The 13,796-nt window shown below is 41.2% G+C and overlaps 1 protein-coding gene across 3 annotated transcripts in view; it reads right to left on the reverse strand.

The window, feature by feature from the left end:
* Positions 1-4,649: 4,649 nt before the first annotated feature.
* ano3 (anoctamin 3) overlaps positions 4,650-13,796 on the reverse strand; it is a 130,248-nt gene continuing 121,101 nt past the window's right edge. Inside the window, exons 23-27 of one of the 3 annotated variants that reach the window (XM_029751847.1) lie at positions 11,345-11,497; positions 8,632-8,779; positions 7,202-7,400; positions 6,275-6,458; positions 4,650-5,630 (exon numbers count right to left, since the gene is read on the reverse strand). In XM_029751847.1, coding sequence (XP_029607707.1) covers positions 6,276-6,458; positions 7,202-7,400; positions 8,632-8,779; positions 11,345-11,497 — 683 coding nt within the window. In that variant the 3' untranslated portion in view covers positions 4,650-5,630; position 6,275. Of the gene's footprint in view, positions 6,459-7,201; positions 7,401-8,631; positions 8,780-11,344; positions 11,498-13,796 lie in introns of all 3 variants that reach the window. The other 2 variants (XM_029751849.1, XM_029751848.1) reach the window with 2 other exon arrangements.

Below are 13,796 nucleotides of genomic sequence, written 5' to 3' on the forward strand. Positions count from 1 at the left end.
CACTAATCATTGACTTATTGACTTAACACAGGTAAGCTCTGATTAATGCAGACTCAACACTAAAAAACACTCATAATAAATATCTCCTTTGGACACTGTTCAAGATGGATGCTGTAGTCATGATTACGACATGCATAGATTTCAAATGACCAACCACATCGAAGGGAAGGTGTTTTCAGTCCAATCACATCAAAGGGAAAATGTTTGACCATTCCTCAGCCAATCAGTCCCAAAACAAAACAATCCTCAAAAGAATGATCAAATGTGTAAATGTATGATGAAGACTGTGTCTTGTATTTACAGAGCCTTCAGAAAGTACTCATACCCCTTGACTTATTCCACATGTTATTGTGTTACAGACTGAACTCAAAATGTATTACATAGATGTTGTTCTCACACATCTACACACAATACACCATAATTACAAAGTGAAAACATGTTTTTTAGAAATTTTTACAAATGTATTGAAAATGAAATACAGAAATATCTAATTTACATAAGTATTCACAGCGATTACAGCGATTACAGCTGTGAGTCTTTCTGGGTAAGTCTCTATGAGATTTGCACACCTGGATAGTACAATATTTGCACATTATTATTTTTTTAAATTCTTAAATTCTTCAAGGTCTGTCAAGTTGGTTGTTAGTCTTTGCTATACAGCCATTTTCAAGTTTTGCCATAGATCTTAAGGCAGATTTAAGTCAAAATTATAACTTGGCCACTCAGGAACATTCAATGCTGTCTTGGTAAGCAACTCCAGTGTATATTTGGATTTGTGTTTTAGGTTATTGTCCTGCTGAAAAGTGCATTTGTCTCCACTGTCTGTTGGTAAGCAGACTGAACCAGGTTTTTCCACTAAGATTTTGCCTCTGCTTAGCTCTATTCTGCTTCTTTTTATCCTAAAACACTCTCTAGACCTTAACGATTACAAGCATACCCATAACATGATGCAGCCACCACTCTGCTTGAAAATATGAAGAGTGCTATTCAGTGATGTGTTGTGTTGGATTTGCCCCAGACATAACACTTTGTCAATTAAGGTGCCACCAACCTCCTGTGAACAGGATGTTTTGTCATATTTGTTATTCTGTACAGGCTTCCTTCTTTTCACTCTGTCATTTAGGTCAGTATTGTGGGGTAACTACAATGTTGTTGATCCATCCTCAGTTTTCACCTATCCACATCCTTTAAACTCTGTAACTGTTTTGAAGTCACCATCGGCCTCATGGTGAAATCGCTGAGCAGTTTTCCTTCCTTTCTGGCAACTGAAGGACGCCTGGATATTTGTAGTGACTGGGTGTATTGATACACCATCCAAAGTGCAATTAATAAGTTCACCATGCTCAAAGGGATATTCAATGTCTGCTTTTATAGTTTTACCAATCTACAAATAGGTGCCCTTCTTTGCGAGGAATTGGAAAACCTCCCTGATCTTTGTGGTTGAATATGTGTTTGAAAGTCACTGCTGGACTGAAGGACATTAGAGATAATTGTATGTGTGGGGTACAGAGATGAGGTAGTCGTTCAAAAATCATCTGAAACACTATTATTGCACGCAGATGAATCAATGCAACTTATTATGTGACTTGTTAAGCAAATGTTTAATCCTGAACTTATTTAGGTTTACCATAACAAAGGGGTTGAATACTTATTGACTAAAGACATTTCAGCTTTTCATTTTTAATTCATTTGTAAAAAATTCTAAAAACAATTCTACTTTGACATTATGGGGTATTGTGTGTAGGCCAGTGACACAAAATCTAAATTTAATCCATGTTTAATTCAGGCTGTAACACAACAAAATGTGGAAAAAATAAATGGCTGTGAATACTTTCTGAAGGCACTGTATATGAGGAAACAAATTAATATTTAGCAAATCATGTTTTTAACTGATGTGTTGGACAGTGTATTCTGACAATAGCAACAGTGATATGTATAAAAAAAGAAATAAAATATTCTTGACTATACATGGATGTACTGACTGTATGTGGTTCTTTTCTGATGATGATTATAATATCAACTCTGATTCTCTATATGTGTTCATTTGATACAATAAATTAACAGCTTTTTTAAACTTTAATTTAAGGTGCTTAAGCAACTGACTTATAAGTGTTAGTGCATCATAGTCATGCAAATGCAGGAGTGCAAAAATATATATTTTGAAAAAGCAAATGAATGTCTATTGATAGCAGCTAAGAAAATATGATACAAAGTTAAATCACCTGTCAAACATTCAGAGGACAGCTGAGGAAAAGTGGATTTTTTTCTTTTAACGTTCATAGATATATGATTTCTAGATTTCTGGGAAAAAGCCCATCAGAACAGGGGAGAATGAACAGGAATACTGTTCTTGTAATTATTTTTCTATGGTTACATTGCCTCGATTGCAGGTACAGAGAGGTGAACGTCATGCTGGTCGATTGCATTCAAAATCGCTACAAAAAATATTATACACAATCATAGATAATAATAATACATTTGAAAATAATATACATAGCAAAGTAAACTGGAAATAAAAATAACACATTTATAGAAAGTAAACAATATATACAATACATGGAAAAGTACATTGGAAAATGATAACAGTTGAAAGTAATTTACAATACATTTACAATAAATTCAAATTTAAATAATTAACAATAAAAGTTAGTTAAATAATTTACGATAAAATACAATTTAATGAATAACAGTAAGTTTAATAATTTACAATAAAATTAAAAGTTAAATAATTTACAATAAAAGTAAAATTTCAATAATAAAAGTAAGAGTTTAATAATTTACAATAAAATTAAAAGTTAAATAATTTACAATAAAAGTACAAGTGTAAAAATAAAAGTACAAGTTAAATAATATACAATAAAAGTAAAAGTGACTAAGTTCTCTAAGTTCAACTTTTGTTCATAATGAAACAGGACTAGGTCACCTATAAAGAGAGTTATATTGTTGTTTATAATGAAATAGGGCTAGGTCAACTCTAAACAGAGTTATATTGTTGTTCATAATTAAATAGGACTAGGTCAACTCTAAACAGTTATATTGTTGTTTATAATGAAATAGGACTAGGTCACCTCTAAACAGAGTTATATTGTTGTTTATAATGAAACAGGGCTAGGTCACCTCTAAAGAGAGGTTGTTTATAATGAAATAGGACTAGGTCAACTCTAAACTACCAAACCAAAGTAATCAAAATCCCATTTCCTAAATCTATCATATTTTGTTTATCTCCAAAGTGCCCAATTCAAAAGGAAAGAGAACGTGTGATTGAATATCTTAACATGTTGGATAAGGGAATGTGATCTTGTGTTCCTGTGTGGCTCAGTTGGTAGAGCATGGTGTTTGCTATGCCAGGGTTGTGGGTTCGATTCCCACAGGGGACCAGTATGGGGGGAAAAAAATGTATGAAATGTATGCATTCACTACTCTAAGTCGCTCTGGATAAGAGCATCTGCTAAAATGTGTAAAATGTAATCATGGTTCTTGCAATGTCAGGATTGTGGGTTTGTTTCCCTGCTAAATATTATTATATTATCTTAGCCTACTGGTAATTTCACAGATGGTATGTGTTTGTCATGCTCCTGAAATGCTTGTCCTGGAAATCCTCAGGGTTAAAACCGTGCTGCTATATTCCAGATCTTTCAGAACATTTCAGAATATCAGAATCGACCACCAAGAAAGGCAGCATCACAAAAGTCAGTCTAGGGTACGTTACATTGTGACGTCCTCGTGATTTTTGCTAACGTTCAGCGGAACGTTCTCAGAACTTCATATTGTTTGCTCGGGTACAACTAAACTAATTCCTCTGAATTTATGTTGTTGTTTTCCAAACAAGAGAGAATGTTATGATCTGACTGTATTTAATATTTGAGCTCAATTTAAGAATGAAAACCGAATGATATTTGGAGCGCTGTTAATGTATTTTGGCATGAAAGTATGAAATATGAAGTATAGTGCCTGGATGTTCCTCTCTGATGCCCACGACATCCAAGCCACTGGTATGTCTAATCTGACCCAGTGGGTCCAAATCAAAAGTAGTGCACCCTATTCCCTATGGGCCCAGGTCAAAAGTAGTGCACCCTATTCCCTATGGGTCCAGGTCAAAAGTAGTGCACCCTATTCCCTAAGGGTCCAGGTCAAAAATAGTGCACCCTATTCCCTATGGGCCCAGGTCAAAAGTAGTGCACCCTATTCCCTATGGGCCTAGGTCAAAAGTAGTGCACCCTATTCCCTATGGGCCCAGGTCAAAAGTAGTGCACCCTATTCCCTATGGGTCCTGGTCAAAAGTAGTGCACCCTATTCCCTATGAGTCCAGGTCAAAAATAGTGCACCCTATTCCCTATGGGTCCTGGTCAAAAGTAGTGCACCCTATTCCCTATGGGTCCTGGTCAAAAGTAGTGCAGCCTATTCCCTATGGGCCCTGTTCAAAAGTAGTGTACTACCAAGGGAATAGGGTGTCATTTGGGATTCATCATCAGCCACACTCTGAGTGCTTCCAGTAGCCAATGAGAAACCGATTCTATAAATGGAAGAACAGATTTGCCAGTGCACTCACTGCCCTCCAGTGTCTGTACAGTATAGTTCACTACAGGACTCACATGTTGCTGTTGGGTTGGTTTTCTCTACTTGCAGAGCTATCAACAAAGGAAAATAAATGGCAGAATTTGGCAGTTATATTTTCATATTTTTCTCATCACAACATTCCTCCAAACAAAATCCTTGGGGGACAGACAGTTCAGTTTGTTGTTGTAAATCATACTGGAGAAAAATTACAAGAAAAATGTTCTTGCACGTACAGTAAAGCATTTGCAGCACCAACAGGCACGAGTGATGTTTGTGACACATTTTGTGGTTGGTTAAAACTGTAGTAATATCCACACACCATATTCACATATTAGCATCCACAACTCAAGACACAGTCAAGCTCAGCAATATTATAAATAAATGTCTAACATTCAGCTCACACAGAATAGAAACGGACTGTGCAGTAAACCAGGCATCAAGACAGGGACTTTGTCTGTCCAAGAAAATACAAAAACTAAATGAACCATGCATTTTACATGATTTAAATAGAGATAATTAAACCTCTATCAAACTTCTGAATGGTAACATCTTCCCAGATATGCTGCAGTTCAACAAATGAACCAAAATGCTTTAACGAATCAGCATGCTTTGAGGGCAATATTACTTACAGTCATTATGCATAAACAACATTATTATTGTCCATTGTTATTTTTGGTAGACACGTACATACGTCACTAGAATCACTTAAGCAACAAGAGGAACCACTATCAGTGCCACAGTACAGTAGCACAGTCAGACAGCCATGTAGGACAGTGACTGGCCTATACCAAGTCCATGGAAGACAAACACAGAACACACAGCCGTGTTGTGAGCTGCACCGGACCGGACCGGACCGGACCGGAGTGTCTTATGTCATAGCAGGCTGCTATAGGCTAGCTGCCACATAGAGAAGAGCGACGTAGAAATAGAATGACATAGAAAGGGACAAAGGCCCTCAGACCACAGCAATTTGACGGGTGCACTCAATATGGCCGCCAGTCTTGTCCACCCATTACGGACCGTTGACTTGAATGGGGACGTCCGTTCTAGTCATTCTGTGTCTATGGAGAGTGCTATGAGAGTGAGACGAGAAGAGAGCAGACAGTCAGTAGTGAACTGATCTGCAGCCCTTGTTCTGCATAGTAAACATTACAATTGGATAGGTAGGTCTCTCCCCCCATTCGTATTCAGGACACGACACAGGACAGGCGTGACAGGGAACAGACAGGGCCTAGGGTCCCTGCTGGATGGAGAGCTGAAAGGGGAGGTGGGGGACAGTAACAGAGATGGGAGCAGGGGACAAAAACGGGGGACAGGGAAGGATGGTGGGAGGGCCTCAGGTCTGGTGACAGAAGAGGGCCTCTTTGGTGTGCAGAAGGGAACATGTGATCCGAGTGCATATGTTTGTGTGTGTGTGTGTTGGTGTGTGTATTAAGTGTACTGTGTGTTTGTGTGTGTGTGTGTGTGTGTGTGTGTGTGTGTGTGTGTGTGTGTGTGTGTGTGTGTGTGTGTGTGTGTGTGTGTGTGTGTGTGTGTGTGATTTAGGTGTGCAGACAAGCTACTCTATGTATAACAGGGACGTAACATAACATGACTAACACTAAGCTGCAGACGAGGTACTGTATGTATAACAGGGACGTAACATAACATGACTAACACTAAGCTGCAGACGAGGTACTGTATGTGGTACAGGGGGACGTAACATAACATGACTAACACTAAGGCCACTCGTGGTGATATCTCCTGCCGTTCTTCTTCCTCTCTTTCTGCAGGTGCTCCAGCTCTGCTTCATACATCATCTCCTGCATCAGGTACTTCTCCCTCCGCATGCGGTCGCACAGACTCTTGGGCATGTCTGGGATCAGGTACGCGATGAACGACTTGATACCAAACACCAGGTGCTGAGGGAGGAAATGGAGAAAGAACAAGACTTTGTTGTCCATTGTCATTTTCAGATCACAGAAAATCAACACAGGCAAACATAAACTCCCTGGTGGGTTTTAAGGGATAGGTTCCTTGCTTAAAGGGAACATGGGCAGGACATAGCATCTGGGATATCTAGAATCCGTGGCTCAGTTGGTAGAGCATGGTGTTTGCGATGGTGTTTGCAACGCCAGGGTTGTGGGTTTGATTCCCACGGGGGGCCAGTACGGGGGGGAAAAAAATTGTATGAAATTAATTGAAATGTATGCATTCACTACTGTAAGTCGCTCTGGATAAGAGCGTCTGCTAAATGACTAAAATGTAAAATGTAAATCCCCAGAGGACTGGTAAACCTCAGGTTTCAAGCCAACCTCTCTAATCTCAGCAGTATGTGATGGTACAGTGTCGGGGAAAAGTATTTGCCCACTTTCTGATTTTCAGGTCATTGAATCATACTGCCTGAAACACCTAATGAGTGTCTGAGACAGAGATCCAGACAGACAGACAGACAGACAGACAGACAGACAGACAGACAGACAGACAGACAGACAGACAGACAGACAGACAGACAGACAGACAGACAGACAGACAGACAGACAGACAGACAGACAGACAGACAGACAGACAGACAGACAGACAGACAGACAGACAGACAGACAGACAGACAGACAGACAGACAGACAGACAGACAGACAGACAGAGAATGGACGTGCTGATGTACCTCGAAGACGATGATAAAGGCTAGTCTTGCAGCCAGGACGTGCCAGAACTGCAGAGTGAAGTCGTATGGCACTGGGCTCCAGGGAGAGGCTCTGTAGTCTCTGTACCTGCAGTATCTACTCTGCTCCTCACTAACGTTCCAGCGCACGCCCATGTCAAACACCGACAGACTGCTGTTCATGTAGCCTTGCAGACACCTGCTAGGGAGAGAGATGGAGCTCAGAAACCAAGACAAACCGGAAGACATGAACCAAGGAACCAAATCTTGTGTGCGCTAACTAGCTGTCACAAGAGACTAATGTTGCTGTAGAATGGTCTGCCCTTTAATGCTGGGTTGGGTAGGTTACTTTCTAAATGCAATCCAGTTCCTAGTTACTTGTCCAAAATTGTAATCATTTACGTAACTTTTTGGATTACCTAAACTCAGTAATGTAATTCCATTTTTGATTTATTTCACCTTAAGAGGCATTAGAAGAAGACACAAATGAATATCACCAACTGAACGACATCTATTGCATGATAAATCAACTTTAACCTGTCTGGGCTAGGGGGCAGTATTGTACCCGATTTAAACTGGTTACTACTCTTGCCCAGAAACTAGAATATGCATATAATTAGTAGATTTGGATAGAAAACACTCTAACGTTTCTAAAACTGTTTGAATGGTGTCTGTGAGTATAACAGAACTCATATGGCAGGCAAAAACCTGAGAAAAATCCAAGCAGGAAGTGAAAAGTCTGAGAATTGTAGTTCTTCTTTTGATTCTCTATCGAAGCTACAGTGTCTGTGGGGTGACGTTGCACTTCCTAAGGCTTCCATTGGCTGTCTAAAGCCTTCAGAAAGTGGTTTGAGCATTTTCCTGTCACTGGGCAGATAATAGGAGCTCAGTTACTGAGTGGTCTGCCTGGCAACAAAGGGATTGGATATGCGCGGTCACGCGAGCGCACCGTTCCTTCTTTTTCTTCTTGAATGAATATGCTATTGTCTGGTTGGAATATTATCGCAATTTCACATAAAAAATACCATAAAGTTTGATTTTAAACAGCATTTGACATGCTTCTAAGTACGGTAATGGAACATTTTGACTTTTCGGCTCTCGTTCCGCGTTTTATTGACACATGTCCTTGCTTGGAAAATGGCTGTGTGATTATTTTTGTCTATGTACTCTCCTAACATAATCTAATGTTTTGCTTTCGCTGTAAAGCCTTTTTGAAATCGGACAATGTGGTTAGATTAATGAGAAGTTTATCTTTAAAATGGTGTAAAATAGTTGTATGTTTGAGAAAGTTGAATTATGACATTTTGTTGTTTTTGAATTTTCCGCCCTGATATTTCACTGGCTGTGTCCCGCAGGCTAGCGTCCCACCTAGCCCATAGAAGTTAACAAACAGACAACACAAGGTATACTCTGAGAGGAGAAATTGGACCTACTTCTCGTGGTGGTATTCCTTGTCCACACAGGGTCCGTATCTGAACGCGTAGACGAAGCGTGGGATGTAGTCGGAGGTGATGGCGATGACGAAGGCATTGGTGATGACAGCCAGCACGCCGATCCCCTCCAGGATACCATACCAGATACCTGATGGGAACACAGGAGCACGTTACGCAAAATGCTTTTACTCTCTCTAGCTATCTTTACCAGTAATCTAAAGCTACTATGGGGGAGGAAGTGTTCAATTCTCAACTAACAACAACAACAACATTGACGAATACGCTGACTCGGCGTGCGAGTTCATCAATAAGTGTATTGGTGATGTCGTACCAACAGCGTCTATTAAAACATTCCCCAACCAGAAACCGTGGATTGATGGCAGCATTCGCGCAAAACTGAAAGCGCGAACCACTGCTTTTAATCAGGGCAAAGTGACCGGACACATGACCGAATATAAACAGTGTAGCTATTCCCTCCGCAAGGCAATCAAACAAGCTAAGGGTCAGTACAGAGACAAAGTGGAGTCGCAATTCAACGGCTCAGACACGAGAGGTATGTGGCAGGGTCTACAGTCAATCACGGACTACAAAAGAAAAATCAGCCCCGTCGCGGTTCACGATGCCTTGCTCCCAGACAGACTAAAGAAGTTTTTTGCTCGCTTTGAGGACAATGCCACTAACATGGCCCACTACAGTGCCACTAACATGGCCCGCTACCAAAACCTGCTGGCTCTCCTTCACTGCAGCCAACGTGAGTAAAACATTTAAACGTGTTAACCCTCGCAAGGCTGCAGGCTCAGACGGCATCCCAGGCCGTGTCCTCAGAGCATGCGCAGACCAGCTGGCTGGTGTGTTTACAGACATATTCAATCAATCCTTATCCCAGTCTGCTGTCCCCACATGCTTCAAGAGGGCCACCATTGTTCCGGTTCCCAAGAAAGCTAAGGTAACTGAGCTAAATGACTAGCACTCACTTCCGTCATCATGAAGTGCTTTGAGAGACTAGTCAAGGATCATATCACCTCCACCCTACCTGACACCCTAAACCCACTCCAATTTGCTTACCGACCCAATAGGTCCACAGACAACGCAATCGCCATCACACTGCACACTGCCCTAACACATCTGGACAAGAGGAATACCTATGTAAGAATGCTGTTCATTGATTACAGCTCAGCATTTAACACCATAGTACCCTCCAAACTCGTCATTAAGCTCGAGACCCTGGGTCTCGACCCCGCCCTGTGCAACTGGGTCCTGGACTTCCTGACGGGCTGACCCCAGGTGGTGAGGGTAGGTAACAACATCTCCACCCCGCTGATCCTCAACACTGGGTCCCCACAAGGGTGCGTTCTCAGCCCTCTTCTGTACTCCCTGTTCACCCACGACTGCGTGGCCATGCACACATCCAACTCAATCATCAAGTTTGCAGACAACACTACAGTGGTAGGCTTGATTACCAACAACGACGAGATGGCCTACAGGGAGGAGATGAGGGCTCTTGGAGTGTGGTGTCAGGAAAATAACCTCACACTCAATGTCAACAAAACAAAAGAGATGATCGTGGACAGCAGAGGGAGCAGCCCCCTATCTACATTGACGGGACAGTAGTGGAGAGGGTGGAGAGTTTTAAGTTCCTTGGCGTACACATCACGGACAAACTGAAATGGTCCACCCACACAGACAGCGTGGTGAAGAAGGCGCAACAGCGCCTCTTCAACCTTAGGAGGCTGAAGAAATTCGGCTTGTCACCAAAAACACTCAAACGTTTACAGATGCACAATCGAGAGCATCCTGTCGGGCTGTATCACCACCTGGTATGCCAGCTGCGCCGCCCATAACCGGAAGGCTGTCCAGAGGGTAGTGAGGTCTGCACAATGCATCACCAGGTGCAAACTACCTGCCCTCCAGGACACCTATACCCCCCGATGTCACAGGAAGGCCAAAAAGATAATCAAGGACAGCAACCACCTGAGCCACTGCCTGTTCACCCCACTAACATCCAGAAGGCGAGGTCAGTTCAGGTGCATCACAGCTGGAACCGAGGGACTGAAAAACAGCTTCTATCTCAAGGCCATCAGACTGTTAAACAGCTAACCATCACTAACATTGAGTGGCTGCTGCCAACATACTGACTCAACTCAAGCCACTTTAATAATGGGAAAATTGATGTAATCAATTTATCACTTGCCACATTATATGATTTATATTAGATAATGTTTACATAACCTACATTATTCATCTCATATGTATATACTGTACGCCATACCATCTACTGCATCTTGCCATCTTGATGTAATTAGATGTATCACTAGCCACTTTAAACAATGCCACTTTATATAATGTTTTCATAACCTACATTACTCATCTCATATGTATATACTGTACTCTATACACACGCTCTTGGCTAAATCCCTGCCTCCAATTGCACCTCAGGACAGTTCCCCCATCTGATTAGCATTGTGTAATACACTTAACATATGGAAGAAATAACTGACCTATATCTGTGTCTGTATTACTGACCTATATCTGTGTCTACTGACCTGTATCTGTGTCTGTATTACTGACCTATATCTGTGTCTGTATTACTGACCTATGTCTGTGGCTGTATTACTGACCTATGTCTGTGTCTACTGACCTGTATCTGTGTCTGTATTACTGACCTATATCTGTGGCTGTATTACTGACCTATATCTGTGTCTGTATTACTGACCTATGTCTGTGGCTCTGGCAGGCATGGGTCTCCTCCACTGGGTGACAAACTTGTAGGCGTCCAGTCGTATCTCGATGATGTTGTTGAGCAAAGCCAGTAGAGGAGCCAATGGGAATGCAGCCACAAAGATCGTGGTGAAACCAAACTGGAGAACTGAGAAGAAGATGAGCAGGAGGAAGTAGAAGAAGAAGAAGCAGAAGAAGAAGCAGAAAATACATGGTTATAATGGTGGGTTTGAACATCCAGTGGTTGACCTCAGTAATTGTATTTGTATTTATTATGTATCCCCATTAGTTCCTGCCAAGGCAGCAGCTACTCTTTATGGGGGTCCAGCAAAATTAAGGCAGTTTTTACAATTTAAAAAACATTACAATACATTCACAACACACTACCACTACCACATATCTACAGTACAAAATCCATGTCTACGTGTGTGTATAGTGCCTATGTTAGTGTGTGTGTGTATGCATGTGGCTGTGTCTATATTTGTGTTGCTTCACTGTCCTCACTGTTCCATAAGGTGTATTTTTATTAGTTATTTAAAATCTGATTCTACTGTTTGCATCAGTTGCTTGATGTGGAAGAGAGTTCCATGTAGTCATGGCTCTATGTAGTACTGTGTGCCTCCCATTGTCTGTTCTGGACTTGGGGACTGTGAAGTGACCTCTTGTGGCATGTCTTGTGTAGAATGCATGGGTGTCCGAGCTGTGTGCCAGTAGCTTAGACAGACAGCTCGGTGCATTCAACATGTCAATACCTCGGCATAAATACAAGTAGTGATGAAGTCAATCTCTCCTCCACTTTGAGCAAGGAGAGATTGACATGCATATTATTAACATTAGCTCTCTGTGTACATCCAAGGGTCAGCCGTGCTGCCCTGTTCTGAGCCAATTACAATTTTCCTAAGTCCCTTTTTGTGGCACCTGACCACACGACTGAACAGTAGTCCATGTGCGACAAAACTAGGGCCTGAAGGACATGCCTTGTTGATAGTGTTGTTAAGAATGCAGAGCAGCGCTTTATTATGGACAGACTTCTCCCAATCTTAGCTACTGCTGTATCAATATGTTTTGACCATGACAGTTTACAATCCAGTGTTACTCCAAGCAGTTTAGTCTCCTCAACTTGCTCAATTTCCACATTATTTATCACAAGATTTAGTTGTGGTTTAAAGTTTAGTGAATGATTTGTCCCAAATACAATGCTTTTAGTTTTAGAAATATTTAGGACTAACTTATTCCTTGCCACCCAGTCTGAAACTAACTGCAGCTATTTGTTAAGTGTTGCAGTCATTTCAGTCGCAGGAGTAGCCGACATGTATAGTGTTGAGTCATCTGCATACATAGACACTGGCTTTACTCTAAGCCAGTGACATGTCATTATGTCACAATCTTCACCTTCATCTGAAGATATTTCAAAATCACTGTCAGACCAATACGCAGCGGGTTGCGTGTTCCACATCATTATATTTAAATATGATGTACACGAAAAACAATAAACACGCCAGATGACAGTTTCACAGGCTGAACAGACAGCAATGCAAAAGATAACTACCCACAACCTACCAAACAAACACACACCCCTATATAGGAGTCTCAATCAGAGGCAACTAGAAACACCTGCCTCCAATTGAGAGTCCAGCACCCAAACCTAAACATAAAAAACCTAAACTAGACAGAATGCAGAAATACAACCTAGAACATACTAACCTAGAACATACACCCAAAACCCAGGAACAACTAAATCAAACACCCCTCTACAACACACACAAAACCACCACCATACAAAACAAACATCCCTCTGCCACGTCCTGACCAAAATACTAAACAACTACTCCCTCTGCTGGTCAGGACGTGACACATTAATAAATATTGAAAAAAGTAAGGGGTCTAAACAGCTGCCCTGGGGAATTCCTGATTCTACCTATGTTGGAGGCTTCTACTAAATAACACCCTCTTTATCCACAATATAGCAGGGGGTGTAAAACCATAACACATACATTCGATAATGTCAAAAGCTGCACTGAAGTCTAACAAAACAGCCCCCACAATCTTTTTATCACCAATTTATCTCAGCCAATCAACAGTCATTTGTGTAAGTGCTGTGCTTGTTGAATGTCCTTCCCTATAAGCATGCTGAAAGTTTGTCATCAATTTGTTTACCGTAAAATTGCATTGTATCTAGTCAAACACCATTTTTTTCTCCAAAAGTTTACTAAGGGTTGGTAACAGGCTGATTGGTCAGGTATTTGTATTTTTGTATTTATTATGGATCCCCATTAGTTCCTGCCAAAGCAGCAGATACTCTTCCTGGGGTCCAGCAAAATGAAGGCAGTCTATAAAATGTTAAAAACATTACAATACATTCACAGATTTCACAACACACTGTGTGCAATCAGGCCCCTACTCCACCACTACTACATATCTACAGTACTAAATCCATGTGTATGTAT

The sequence above is a fragment of the Salmo trutta genome, chromosome 4 (assembly GCF_901001165.1).
Source record: "Salmo trutta chromosome 4, fSalTru1.1, whole genome shotgun sequence".
Classification (NCBI taxonomy): domain Eukaryota; kingdom Metazoa; phylum Chordata; class Actinopteri; order Salmoniformes; family Salmonidae; genus Salmo; species Salmo trutta.